The 15,385-nt window shown below is 43.0% G+C and overlaps 1 protein-coding gene and 1 long non-coding RNA gene across 2 annotated transcripts in view; both read left to right on the top strand.

The window, feature by feature from the left end:
• Positions 1–1,427: 1,427 nt before the first annotated feature.
• LOC310792118 lies at positions 1,428–2,608 on the top strand. Its single transcript, XR_014553480.1, has 3 exons — positions 1,428–1,487; positions 2,172–2,222; positions 2,350–2,608. It is a non-coding gene; the product is annotated as an uncharacterized lncRNA (long non-coding RNA).
• Positions 2,609–5,275: 2,667 nt separating this feature from the next.
• LOC310792012 (T-lymphocyte surface antigen Ly-9-like) overlaps positions 5,276–15,385 on the top strand; it is a gene marked incomplete at its 3' end in the record, with an annotated part of 33,929 nt that continues 23,819 nt past the window's right edge. Inside the window, exons 1-3 of the mRNA XM_083653694.1 lie at positions 5,276–5,315; positions 7,811–7,894; positions 11,975–12,130. Of these exons, the coding sequence (XP_083509820.1) occupies positions 7,825–7,894; positions 11,975–12,130 (226 nt within the window). The 5' untranslated portion in view covers positions 5,276–5,315; positions 7,811–7,824. The remainder of the gene's footprint in view (positions 5,316–7,810; positions 7,895–11,974; positions 12,131–15,385) is intronic.

Here is a 15,385-nt window from a genome sequence, read left to right as displayed (position 1 = left end):
GCAAAAGGTTAGGTTACAATGTAACCTTTTCAAAATCCATGTAACCGTTACATGGATTTTGATCGGTTAGCAGATTATACAAATAAGTCTTACCAAGCGGACTATTGTCAATATCCTAAAGGTTTATGACTATCATGTGAAATTTGTCATTACTCAAGCCAAATACATAGCCGAGATGCATTCGTGCTTGTTTTATGTACTTACGTCTGCAGTAGGTAGGCTATGCACAAAATAGTTGTTTATATCTCCGTTGTTTGGGAGGGAGGGAGGGAGGCGGGGGAACCAGGAAGTGCTCTGCGCTGGTGGGTGGGATCGAGATTGTTTGGGTAAACAAGTTTTGTTATGGTTTGAAATGGCGACATCTAGTGGACAAAAAAATCACACATAGTGCCTTTAATCACAACTCTGATCAACACACGAGACTGAGATGATGTATTTCCTGATATGTTTTTTATATTATATATTTTTTATTTCATTAATAGAGCATGTGAACTTGGGCATAAGGGAAATTAATAATCCATCCACATACAAAAACATTTCGGCAAAATACCCAAAAGCAGATTGTCAACATTTTCTCCCCCCTTACTCATCAGAAGTATTTGCATGCATAACACATCTGTTAAGACAAAATGTGATGAGCAACAACAGAAGAAATCATTCCACCAGCTATAATGCTAGGCTGTGAAAAATGCTACCTAAAGGGGAGACCCGTGGGTACCCATTGAACCAATTTACCCCCTTCCAGACAAGCTAGCATACTATGCTTGATACCAATGGATTAGGTCTTCTAGGTTCTTCTGATAACAGGATCTCCACTGTAGCTTTAAAAATGACTCAGCTACATTTGATTGAGCCATTTGATTGCCCGCAAAAATCGGGAGTGACAGTACCTCCACGGCCCACTATTGGGCCGCGGCCCACAGTTTGGGAATCACTGTTAGATGGTAAATGGTAAATGTACTGGATTTATATTGCGTTTTTTTGCTGTGGTGACTGCTCAAAGTGCTTTACAATAATGTCTACATTCACCCATTCACGCTGACATTCACACACCGACAGCGTCTGTGTCGGGAGCAGTTAGGGTTTCAGTGTCTTACGAAAGGACACTTTGACATGCAGCCCGGAGGAGCTGCATGGAAGGTTCCCGGTTCCCAGACGACAAAACAAAAATAACAATAATGTGCAGGATTGTGCAGTTGGTTGTATAGCTCTTTTTTAAAGAGATAATGCTTTACAGGGAGTATTGAATAAACAATCATGTAAAAAAGTTATAATAGTGTACAGTATTGGCTCTAAAAGACAAATGAACACCTTTTGATGAGCTTTTGATTGTATAGTGAGGATGTCGTCGAACTTACTGTATTATTATTGGATGTTTGGACATTTTCAATATGAGTCGTGCTAATACAACTTCTTCTGCTTCTTACAGCATGAAGGCAAGCCATACTGTAACAAACCCTGCTACGCTGCACTGTTTGGACCTAAAGGTAAGTTGCTTTTAACTCACGGTGTTCAATTAAAGAAAATTGAGAGAGAACTGTCAAGAAATATGGGACTCACACAGTCCAGTGACTGTGGAGACCCTGGTTCCTATCTGCTCAGTCATCATCCTGTTTTCTTCCTATAAGCGTTTTTACACAATGACTGAGCTCACTCTGACCTGTTGACACCACAACCACAATATCTAAGGTTTAACCTCCTATAATAAGAAGAATGCAGGGTGACCCCTGACCCCTAGGGACCCAAAGGCTTGACCATGTTTGCTCTCAAGTCTAGACTTCATCATGGTGTGAGGAAAAGGCTTTGTGTTCGATTGTGTTTGTTTAGTCTATAAATGGTCTCATCAATCCTGATAGGGTCATGTTCTCACTGACCCAGGCATTACATAATTGGTCCCAATTCCCATTTTGGACCAGGGCGGAATAGTTGGAATTCTGTGACAGGTTCGGATGTGTGTTGCCATAGCAACGGGCCTTGTTGCTTCCATTTTGAGTCCAACAGCAGGCGCCGGGGTCATCCAACACAGGAGTTTCCATTGTTGTGGTTCCGCTACCCTCCTCCGCTATCCGCTTGAAACTAAATCCCTAAACAGTGCAAATGTAAGTGAGCTGATGTAACTTGTCTCCCTCCCTCCCTCCCTCCCTCCCTCCCTCCCTCCCTCCTCCTCTCAGGATTTGGACATGGCGGAACTGAAAGCCACACATTCAAATAGACTAACACAGGTACACAGACTTACATTCACTTGGTTCCTGTTCATTTTCATACACTCTGATCAGACAAGCATAGACTGACTCTGAACAAATCCATCCTGGTATATACACTGATCCATTTTGTGTGCTTTGTTGTCAGGTTCAGGACCCGCAATAAAATGCTGCCTGGAAACTTCATTCAAACCAAAACCAGCAACCAAATTTCATTCTTCTCCGGAGACAACATTTTGTGTGTGTGTAGTTTTTGTTTTTGTTTTTGCAGTTGTTTTGTCATACAGGATATGTCAGTCTGAAGACAGAGCACAAAATTTGGTATCATGTAGCCTACGGTAGTTGTCAACCAGTCTCTTCCTGTACTTAATATGTGGCCATTTTGATTAAAGTCTTTTTAAAGTTTGTATCATTGCTTCATTGTTTTTCCTTTTTATTCTCCATGCAGAGTTATTGGGTATGCCGTCCCTGAGTCAAAAAAATCCCATGAATTAGAGAAGTTAGTTGAGGACGTTCCAGTCACTTACATTGTTAGTGCCAGCATGTCTCGCCACACTGTGTGGCCTAATCCAATCAGCCATCAACTGATCCATTTAGAGCCATGACATAGAATCATTCTTTGGTTGAACACTCTCTCTCTGTTCAAAACGATATGACCGCTCAACTCAAACTGAATCGAATTACATTTTTCACACTTCAGTTATATGTGATGCTTAAACCCATGAGCTCCGCTGTGCCATAACGTCATCTCCCACGTTTTATCACACATTGTGGTGAGGGGAAGCACTGCAAAGATTGTAACCTGAGAGGTTGTCATGTACACACACACACACGCATGCACGCACGCACGCACGCACGCACACACACACACACACACACACGCACACACACACACACACACACATGGACATGAACACATCGGTCTAGCATTGCTGTCAAAACATAACTACAACTTTTCACTAAGTAAAGTAATGGAAACAGCTTTATTTATTCACTAACGACCATGTATTTTTGCAGTGATGTGAGTTTTGTAAGGTTAACATTCTTAATTTAGGGTTATGATGCAAAAAAAAAACATGAAAGTCCACTCCTCACATTTAGAGTCTTGGTATTCACCTGACAGCAGCATTATAGTAGTATTGTGCTATTTGGTGAATGCTTTTACCAAAAACATCTACCGTGCAATTAATGCATACATTTTTAGCAATGTATGTATGGCCCCATGGGAATCAGCTAAACTAGGACCACTTTCCTATTAGACTGTAATGAAACCTTGGACACCGACATTAGTTTAGTTTGACACATTTACATGCGCCTCGCCTTCTCTCTTGTGTAACTTGTGTAACAGTGGTAGTCATTAGCCATTGAGCAACAGCACCACAGTATGTGCTTTGTGCATAGTGGGAGGGAGGGTGCGGTGAAGAGTGAGATTTAGCAGATCCACCAGATCCTTCCTCTTGGGTTGTGCGGGCACCAGTGCCATACTTTGCTCTCTGCACAGTCACTCTCATCTTCCGTGGTCTATGGTGAAACGCCAGGAGCCGCCTACCTCCGTGCCTCTGCCGTCACAGGCTGATGGTTGCCACGGCAACAGACACAAACAAGACCCAACAACAGGCACCCACCAGTCTCCTCCCTCCCTCCCTCTCTCTCTCTGTCTCTCTCTCCCTCCCGCTTTCTGTCTCTCTCCCGCTCTCTGTCTTTGTTTCAGCTTAACCTTTCGTTGTGTGTCTCAGATGATCATCTCCAGCTAAAGGTATTGTACCATCAGTTTCTAGACATTTTCCAGTCTATTTTATGCATTAGCAGACCTCTGTTGTGACTGGTAGTGCCTGCTCTTTGCTTATTTAGACTGTGACTCAGCAGTTAAAGGTGTGGCTGTGTGATAAGTTCAACACTCAACTGCCTTCTAAGGGTTTTCCAACCTGTTATGTGTTCATGTTCAAATGCAAATGTGCTAAAAGTAAAAGCAGTATTAGTTGTGTTGCTTTCTGCCTCCAGGTTTGAGGGGAAAGTTTTCAGTTCCATTTGACTCTCACTATAGCAGCCAGCGATGCTAACAGGACAATATATAGGCTACAGTATTTATATTTCCTGGTTCAAACCAGTCCACACCCGCTCTCTCTCTCTCTCTCTCTCTGCCCGTCCCCCTCTCTGTCTGTTTGTCTGCCTCTCTCTGCCCCCTCTCTTTTTTCAACATGTTAGTGTGTTCATGCTCAAATGTAAATCTGCTAAAATACAAGTAATTAGTTGTGTCACTGTGTCACTCTTGCAAGGCCGCTGTCCAGCTCACTGAATCCTTAAACTCTGTATCACAATGGCTTGAAACATCAGCTAGGCTGGTCCTGGGAAGCCCCATAACATACTCCCTATTATAATAATATACTCGTACAGCAGTCAGGGTCACACAGCCTTCTTATAGGCCGGTTTTCTATAGTGACTTTCTATTATTTTCTTTCTTTTCCTTGATTTGGCTTCTTTTGGGGTATGTCCTTTTGTGTTGTGTTTTGGTGTAGGAGTCGCCTGTGGAGTGGACAGGTGTTGAAAATTAGCGTTCCGTTATATACTTTACACTTAACACTGTGGCCCAATCTCAATGTCCCCCCTAAGCACTGAGCCCTCACAGACTTAATTGACATCAGCTGGTAAGTGATTGAGGCTGCAAGGGCTCAAAATGGTATAAAGAGGAATGGGACAGCACTCTCACTTTACCCTGACAACACCAACAACAAGTGCAGCCAGGTTTCTCAGCTTAAAAAAAAAAAAAAAAAGCCCGTCTTTTATTGTCACACGAACACCACAACACATGCATGCGGCCACAACACACTCATGCTGACGGTGGCCGGTGAAAAGTGTCCTCTGCATTTAACCCATCCAGGCATGTCCTTTCCTCCGGGGGGCAGGCCAGGAGCAGTGGTCGCTTTCTCGTACAGCGCCCGGGGACCAACTTCGGATGTTGTCGTCACTGGGGAGAACATGCGAAGTCCACACAGAGAGAAAGGCCCTTACGATGAGATAACCCACCTGGGCAGTGGGCACTGAAGATATGGGGGGGAACACAACCACAGCGCCCACAGTGTCCCAGGCGAGAATCGAACCCAGGACCTTCTGACTGTGAGGCGACAGCGCTACCGACTGCGCCACCGTACCCCCTTTGTCGGGTTGCGATTTGTTCTCTTACATTTACTTTTTTTCTTACAATATTTTGTATTTGTTTTAGTTTGCAAATGATTGTAACAGTGACAGCATAATAGATTATTTTACAAACAATATATACCCGCTCCAGCCACATTCCTCCCACCCCTCACCCCATTCCCCCTATCCCTTCACAAGACAAAAAACAAAAACAGATAAAATAAAATAAAGTATACACCTACATATGAACTTCTTTTTGGTAGCAATAATGTTGGTAACGTTTACCATTTCTTTCACACTTCTGGGAAACCCCCTAGTAACCACGGTAACCCAAATGTAACATCACAACACTATGAACTGTGGGAAATCCCCTCGGGCAAAGTCTGCATTTAGGGCTCGAAAATGTCTGCCGAGAGCCCTCATGCACTTGACGATTTCACAGTGGGACAGCCCTAAGCCCTCCCACACCTCACGGGCACGTGCCTCAAAGTATGTGAGTCTGTGAGTGCGGGCATTGAGATTGGGCCTGTGTATCTGGTTACTGTGTATACATGTACATTACATCTCCAATAGAGACAGTCTGCATGTGTGGGAATGCCCACAAAATGTTATACGGCTGGCGCGCGAGTGGGGTAAAACCGCCCATATATCTCAATGGGCTGACTCACCAAAGGACGGTGCTGCGACTCTAAACTACAGTTCAGTTTCAGCCCCTTCAGGGCTTGAACCCCTAATGCGTAGTCAAATTCTGAGGCTGCCTACCTGCAGGTTTGAGGGAAATACTTCCAGTTCCCTTTGACTCTCACTATTAACCAGTGATGCTAACATGAGGCTATAGCAATGCCAACAGGAGGCTTTGTGACCATTTCTTAACAAAAACAGCAGACTGTAAAATAAGCTTTTTCACACTTATATAACAATATGTTGTTTTCATGTGTCTGTGGTTTCTCTGCCTCAGACCTGGTTTCTGGTTTGGTGACAGACTAGACTAGACTTGTTTAGTCAGCGTTTCCTCTCCAGATGAAACGCTGTTTCTCTGTGACTTGATCACAACAAATCTACAAGATTCAGATTTGAATCCTGATGACACATTTTGTGTCTCAAGCTCATCTTTGTCCAAGATCATTTACTGCTGCTGAATGACAAATCACTCCATATTTATAACGGGCCTGTTCCTATAGGGACAACATGCTTCTGTGTTCCTAACAGTGAGTTTATAGTGAGCTAATTTAACTTGATGCTATTTTTCACTATGGGGGTGGAGACACACCCTTACACACTTTCAGTTTTGGGATTAGCCTCTAGCCTGTGCAGCCTGTTTCTCTCTATTGTTTGTTTTCAAGATTCAAGATTAATTTAATAGCCACAGTAAGTAATCGGACTACTTAGTGCAAGTATGCAGTGCAGCGGTCACATCAATAGGCAACACAGTCTCACAGAAAATTGTATAATAGCAACGTTTTGGAGCAACGTTGCTATGTTACAATTTCGGCTCGAAAATTGTAAAATGGTGACGTTCTGAGATCTTAGGGTTAGGGTAGGGGGAGGGGTTAGAAACAGAAAATCTCCGTAAACCACGCCCAAACCACGCCCACCGCTGTAGACACATACGTTACCATTTTACAATTTCTGAGCCGAAATTGTAAAATAGCAACGTTGCTCCACAAACGTTGCTATTTTACAATTTTTTTGGAGATCGGTAGAAAACAATCATAGAAATTTAAAGTGCAGTATTTTAAAGTAACATAATGAAGAAGCTGTCCTTGTGACGAGAGGTTCTGGCCTCCTGCCAAGCAGGCAAGAGTTTATGTCCTGGGTGGGAGGAGTCAGCCATGATTTTCCAAGATCGCTTCAACATCCTGGTAGTGTGCTGTGCAGGTCCTGAAGGGATGGTTTATAATCCATGAACTTTTAAATACTTCATGTGTTTCCTCCATTTCTGTCATATATACTGTTACTGACATACTGTAATATATACTATTCTAGTATATACAGTACTGATATACTGCAATATATACTGTTACAGTATATACAGTACTGATATACTGCAATATATACTGTTACAGTATATACAGTACTGATATACTGCAATATACAGTACTGATACTGTAATATACTGTAATATATACTGTTATATACTTTACTGATATACTGTAATATTCTGTAATAATTACTTGTTACACTATATACAGTGCTGATATACTGTAATTTACTATAATATATACAGTACTGATATACTGTAATATATACTGTTATATACAGTGATGATATACTGTAATATATACTGGTATATACAGTACTGATATACTGTAATTTACTATAATATATACAGTACTGATATACTGTAATATATACTGTTATATACAGTGATGATATACTGTAATATATACTGGTATATACAGTACTGATATACTGTAATATACTGTAATATATATACTGTTATATACAGTACTGATACTGTAATATACTTTAAGTTACAGAGAAGAGGATGTCGCCTTCTGTCATTCTGTCTTGGTTGATGTGGGCCTGCCTGCTGCCTGCAGAGAGCATAAAGTCCCGTGAGTTTGGATTGATTTTACAGGATTATACTGTATTCATAATATTTATTTATTTTACATAAAGGGTATAAACTAAACGGAAGCGTATTGAATTCACTGGGTAATAAATCTGCCGTTTTCAAGCAATTTTTTCCATTAATGACTCCTGCGAATAGATCTCATAATTCTGCAAATAGCCTATGCATTATAATTCTGAAATAATTATCTCATAAATCTGACGTAATGATCTTGGTAATCTTGGGGGTGGGGATGATTTCAGTAAAGACCAACATGATAGGCTATTTAATTTGATAAAGTTTTATTTGAGACATTTGCAGATACTAGAGACTTGAGTCATATTGTCATAGTTTATAGACTTTGTGCTGCCACCTCTGGACTTCAGGGTTGAGGCCTTCACATTGTGTTATTTCTCAAGGATCAGTTGAGCCAATATGTGTGGTGACATGGCGCCCATCCCCTGGGGGAGCGGTGAGCAGCAGCAGCACCGCGCTCGGGAATCATATGGTGATTTAACCCCCCAATTCCAACCCTTTGATGCTGAGTGCCAAGCAGGGAGGCAAATGGGTCCCATTTTTATAGTCTTTGGTATGACTCGGCCGGGGATCGAACTCACGACCTCCCAGTCTCAGGGCCGACACTCAGACCACAAGGCCACTGAGCTGGTGACTGTGAATGACTGTGATAGCTCTCTCAGATGAATGAATGAATGAATGAATGAATGAATGAATGAATGAATGAATTTAATTTAATTTAATTTATTTAACAGATTGCAGATTGGGTACAATACAGTACGGCTCAATACACACAATTGTCAAGGGGATGCAGACCAGAGAAAGACGTTTGTCTTGTTTACATCAGGGTCCCCCATTTTCAATTTATAGTGACATTTATGACATACACAACATACATGACATCATGACATTTATGGCATAGGGCCCTAATACAATACATACATGACATACAGCATGACCTACATGACATACAGGTATATAGTACTGTTACATTTGTGACATATACGATATGCAAATATACAGTACTGTTACCCATAGATCCTAACAGAGAATATATACATATGATGGGGAGGAGACTGTACATTATGAGGGGGTGGGTGGGTGGGTGGGAGAAAAAATATACGCAAAATATACATACGGTGGGGAGGAGACTGTCTATTAAGAGAGGGTGGGGGGGGGGGGGTAGGTTTGGACATTTACGGTGGCCAGTTTTGAATTGCAGCCTCCCGTTGGGTGCTCTTTAAGAGCGGTTTTGAATGTGGGTAGAGATGCACATCTTTTTACGGCTGTGGGTAGGGTGTTCCACATTGTTGTGGCATAATTGCGAAATGTGTTTAGTCCCTTGTTTGTGCCGAATCTGGGTTGCACATGGTTTGTGGAACTCCCTCTGGTGTTGTGGGCGTGGTACTCACTGACCTTTGGGAAGTATTTCGACATGTACCTGGGTACCTGTGTGGTGTAGTGTATCTTGTAGACCAGGCCCATTGCAAGTTGCTGTACTCTGTCGTCTACTCTAAGCCATCCTAGGTAGTCAAAGTGGGCAGGGGTGAGGTGGGTTCTGGGAGTAAGGTCAAGTAGTAGTCTGACCAGTTTGTTTTGTGATGTTTGTAGATCAAAAGATGTTTGTAGATCAAAAGTTATGAGCATTTTAACCTGGTGTCCACCGCAGTGCCGACAGCCCGCAATGCCAAAGTTAGGTTTAGGCGTGGGGGGTGGGAGGAGCAGGGCTGTAGTGGTGGCTAAATGCATGTAAACGGCGTTTAGGTACCTTTTTCAATGCTCTGCAGTGTTTAGGCACCTTTTACGATAGTTTACTCACATTTTTAAATAGTTTATGCACTTATTATTGCATGAGTTTTAAAAAGTTTGAGTAAACTCCGTAGATGCGGAGACCACGTCAAGCACGTCGCACACCAAAAGAAAAGAAAAAAGATGACACATGGCACTGACCAGGAACTCCGGGAACCGTAGCCTATTGTGGTGCGCTCCGCGGGAAAGGTACACGGCCCCGGTTACGTTGGTGCCTTTCTCGAGCTGCGCTTGCCTGCCCAGACAGCGCTTCCCTCAAACAACTTGACCATTGTGCCAGTGATGCGCAATGCGCATTTGGAGACCAGCTCATGGTGAGCTGAACGTAGGTTGGTTAAAATGTGTGTCAGGAGTGGGGAAAATCATATAGGCCTACCGTTTTACAACTGAAGAGTGAATCACTGGTGTAAGAGACTGATTTCCCTCTGATCAAGTAGCCTAAAGGTTGTAACACTAGGTGCGACTTGAATAGTCCAGGTGCTACTGTATAAAGCCAATACGACCATGTTGAAAACTATCTAGAAACATACTGGTGTTTCATTGTTATGCCGAGATCTGTACCCCTAGCCTGGCTTTCGGCAAATTCACAAAATGTTTTATAATTTTTTAGTAGTATTATTCGCGAAAAGCCAGAGGGCGAAATTAAGACAACGTGACAATTTCTGACGCAGAAGAAGCAGAATGGACATTCGTCAGTTTTTCACAACCCGAAGAAATGAAGAATAGAGGTTGCAAATGGTAAATTGCTTGTTAAATCAGGCAGATTATGCCTGACATTGTTGTCGAGTAGCAATGAACATCCATTTGCAATGATTCTGGCTGGATATTAACCCCCCGATATACCTTATAGGGCTATATTCAGATTAAGTTGTTCTACTCTCATATTTTGTCTTGTATATCGGACACGCCGGTGCTACATGAGAAAGCTGCCTCAAAAGTATAGTTTACCCACTTTTTTTTTTTACCACTATAGCACTGGGTGGGAGAGGTTAGGGTTAGGGTCTGGGGGAGGTTAGGTTTAGGCGTGAGAGGTTAGGTTTAGGGTTAGGGTCAGGGGGAGGTTAAGTTTAGGCGTGGGGGGTGGGAGAGTTTAGATTTAGGGTTAGGGTCTCATTTTCAATGTTTTTTTTGGTTCATTACTAACAATGTGTAGCAGCGACATGTGAAGGGTTTCTGCAGCAGGCCACCACACATATACAGTAGTGCCTGGTCTCTACTGCACCACAATCTCTCTAAATACATGTATGTAGTTTAGCACGTACCAAGTTGTTACTGGAGAGAAGAGCTGCTTGAGTACCTGTTGCTGTAACTTGTTCTCAGTATAAACAAGGAGCACCGCCGCCACCCAGTGACTTAATCTGTTACTGCAACCAAATAATGTTCCAAAAGGATAGTCATATTTGAGGCTGTTCCAGGTTCTACATATGAAATGTGTTCAAGCTGGGTCCATGTGACTCAAGACACAGTCAGGCACTTCTCACACAGTTGAACTAAAATCATGCATGTTGTTAAAGTGACACTCACACTCATAGACCACCAGTGTGCACCTGAAATTACCTCGACAGTAGCCTGGGTAAACCCAGCTGCCACGTGACCTGCTCTCAGACCTGCTCTCAGTCACTAGTGAGCAGGGTCTGTCTGAGAGCAGGTCACGTGGGGGCTGGGTTTACCCAGGCTACCTCGACAGGCACACATCCTCATTATTTAGTATGATTATTATCTCAGAATTATGAGAGAGGAACTCATTAGTTACATTAGTTACACTGTAAAGGACAATAACTCACTGGAAAATAATAGAAAACATTTGAGCATAATACAATGGAACAGAACAGAAAAGAGTAGACACCTCAAAACCTTTTAAGAAATTAGTTTGATTAGAATACCTTGAAATATCTCCTATGCGTTGAGATGAGTTTACTTTTCCAATGCAAGTCACCCTGTTTAATGTCACTAGGTAAAAATGTTTTAACCCTGAATAAGACTGTCAGTGTTTCAGTACCAAGGAGGAACAATGGTCATGCTACAGTAACAAGGCATTTTAGGATCACTAAAGGACAACTGATGGAACTGTTCCTCCGTTTATGTCACAACAGGCCGACGGAGACAAATATCAGAATACAGTCAAAGCATCAGCCATGCCTTTAAGTCTCAAACCAGGCTGGATGTTTAGCTGAAGTGTTGCGGCTCCGCCCCCCTGACACTGCCAAAACACACCCCCACATTTAAAATGTCACAGCTTCCATTCTTTTTGTCTTTGCAGAAGAACCACTCTATGGGAAACTAGGGGGCAGTGTTGTCCTCAAGCCAGACTTGTCCTCTGTGACTCGCCCCATCACTCGTGTACTGTGGCAACATGGACGTGACATTGCCATGGAGTGGAATGGAGTGCAGATTGATTCCTTCCATCGATTCAGAGGTAAACTGAGACAGAGTGATTTAAGCTCAGATTTAACAGGTGGAGAGACAAGTTGTTCTCTCAGATGCATGCTGAATGGTGCAGTAGCTTTTCCCACTGTGCTGGGCCAGCGTCATGAGATAGAAAAGTCAGGTCAGTCAGTCAGTCAATTTCTAGTGAACAGAGAATGTATACATTTTCTCCCCTCTACCACAATCCAATGCCGTCGTGTTTACCAAAAGAGAAGAGTGAGGTAGTGTCCGAAACTTGTTTGATCGTTCCACATATAATCACTCACTCACTCACTCAGCCACTCACTCACTCACACACACACACACACACACAGTCAATCACTCACTCATTCAGCCACTCAGTCACTCAGTAACTCAGTCACTCAGTAACTCACTCACTCACTCACTCACTCACTCATAGTCTTGTTTAGTGAGTTTAGTTGGAAAATGCTGGGAATAGGAAGGTGCTAGACTGTAGAATAATTGGGCCTTTATCTAGCAGCTAGAGAGTCAGGTAGGATAAAGGCCCAATTATGCTCCAAGCCTTCTGTCCTTCTGTGTTCATTTTGTGTGTAGTTCTGCACATTTTCCGAAAGCTTACAGATACGGACAATGGAGCAGTTACCACACACACACTCGCACATTTGACTCTCTACTGCCCACTAGTGGATGTGTTGCTTAACATGATACAAACATGAAAGACACATGGTATGTACCTATGTGGGCATTGACAGTTACATGGTTTGAAACAGACACATTTATTTTCATATGAAAATGGAGCATAAATGAGCTCTTAGTGGCTAGGGGGATATGGTGGTGTTTGAGGGGATGGAAAAGGGGCCATAGGGATAGGAAGGTGGTTGAGTTGTGGTTCGAGGGGTGGGTAGGATTAGTGGCTAGGGCAGTGCTGACCAATTTGGGTTTGGCCCACGCTCTGTTTGTTTTGCCCCCCCCCCCTGATTTTTTATCCAGAATGCAACTCGGGCAAGTTATCAGATATCTGCACTGATTGCAAAGGGTGGACGAGCTTTTTCATGTGGTGACTTTGTGAAACAGTGTCTGAATGTGGCTGCGGATACTGGCCCCTATCGTTGCATCGGCGCAGTTTCTAGGCCGAGCGGCAGGCGCAGATCAAAGCAGTGGGCGTGGAAAGGCGCACTTGATATCGTCGTGCTGGCGCTAGATGCAGCCCAAAGCATTACAACCACGCCTTTTAGGCGTAAAATTATGCACCGTCATGCTCATTGGATAAGTGCAATAAACGAATCGCACGCTTGCCTTTTTAGCTCCAATTCCAGTGATCCCGCAAAACCAGACGAAAGCCAAACGCTCTGCCCCCCCCCCCCCTCCCTTCATCCAGCCTGTCTGTCTGCATTATAGGCTATTATTCCATATTATTATGCTTCTCAAACCAATCTAACTGCAGTTTCAATACTGCAAGCATGTAAATACGCTACACTATAGCAAGATCAAAGTGAAAATAATGTACTAAACGCATCAGCTAGAAAAATATAGCCTATTAGATTGGTGAAAGTTTGTCCAGAAAGATATCGTTTTCTCTCCCCTGCTGCAGGTAGAATGATGCACATAAATATACCCTACATTATGTAAAGTCATTGCATAAATGTGTTTTTATTGTAAAACTAAATGTGGAGTAGGGCGAAGTTATTGGAGCGCACATCACAGTATAGCAGATGACAGTAGAAGCTTCCGAAGCGCGTTCCGCTGTCACTTACCTAAATCACGTTAAATCCACACAGGGTATATATAGGCTCAAGAGGACATATATGTTTCACATAGGGTGGTGTTTCATTTCATGTTTTATTTAGTCCAATATTGAAATGTTCGACAATTGCAGGTTGTCTTACCATTACACATTATTTTAGATCTACCTTTTATATCTATTTCGGCTCTATTTAGTAGCGAAATGGAGGACCCAATTGCATGCTGGGAGTGGACATTCACAGGCAGTAAACTTACAACTGCTATTTCCTATGGGAAGCTGGGTGCTGCTATGTGTTGTGTCTGTTTGAGCGAGGGAGTCAGAGAGAGAGAGAGAAGGGTGACTCAGAGGCAGAAGAGCACTGGCGCACTGAATAGGCCTGGTTTCAGAGAGAGACAGAGAAGGGTGACAGGGGAGAGGCACAAGTGCACTGGCGCAGTGAATAGGCCTGGTTTTCAAAGGCGCAAAGCGCTAAATTTAAGGCAGGTGCCAAGATATCAGTACGCCGAGATTTAAGGCCGACACGCCCACTTTGGCCCATTCTGGGACTGCGCCACGCCCATTCGGCCTAAAGCGCATTTGGCAGCGTAAAGCCATATTGATATCGTCCCAAAACAGGCGCAAGGCACGTTTTTTTGCGGTTAAGGCCCGTTTTAGTGCCGAAGGCCTGTGGGAGAATAGGGCCCACTGTGTTCACTCCTGAGATTGCATCCCTGCAAATTATCATGGCAAATTGTTTACAAAAGATGGACAATAAAGCTGATTTTCAAAGTACCTTGAGGATTTTTCAAGTTGTGAATTAAGTCAAATTTCTCTCTTGATTACAAAGGTGGAAAATAAAACTGTTTTTAACTGTGTTTACTGATTAAATGTTTAAGCTCCCCACAAATGCAGATGCTATTTTAAATATATATAACCAATTGCAAATTATTACAATTACCAAACAGATAAAAAGTAGATTATTATATTGAAATGTTATTTTAGATTTAGAATGTTAATTTTCTATAAAACACAATACATTTTAATGTAATTGCACAACGTTTATTTGTGGCCCTCGGCCCTCCACCCAGATTGAGTTTTGGCCCTTCATGGGAAAGAATTTGGGCACCCCTGGGCTAGGAAGAAGGAATATGGGTGGTGTTTGGGGGAGGCGGGGGGGGGGAGGGGGGGAGGGGTGGAAAAGGGGCCGTGGGGGGGAGTGGCGGCAGGGGCTTTAAAGGTTTGCGCTTGTTATAGATTCATTTACATCATCCAAATAAACAGCACAGACTTCGAGGTCAACAATCACAGTGTTCATTAGGCGTTGGAACGTCGCTGGTTCATTCCATAGGCCAAAAGACATGACTTTATACGAGTAAAGCCCAGACAGTGATAAATGCTGCAATCTCACATGCTCTTTTTGTCAATGGGACTTGGCAGTACCCGTTAAGAAGGTCGAACGAACTTGCTCACAAACTTCGCGGAACCCACCTGGTCTATGCAATCGTCCATGTGTGACAGTGGGTATGCATCAACTTTGCTTTAAAGGAGAATTTCAGTTTT

This window comes from Poromitra crassiceps (genome assembly GCF_964638095.1).
Source record: "Poromitra crassiceps genome assembly, chromosome: 17".
NCBI lineage: Eukaryota > Metazoa > Chordata > Actinopteri > Beryciformes > Melamphaidae > Poromitra > Poromitra crassiceps.
Note: the sequence above shows the minus strand (reverse complement) of the source record. Positions and strands in the feature narration are given on the sequence as shown.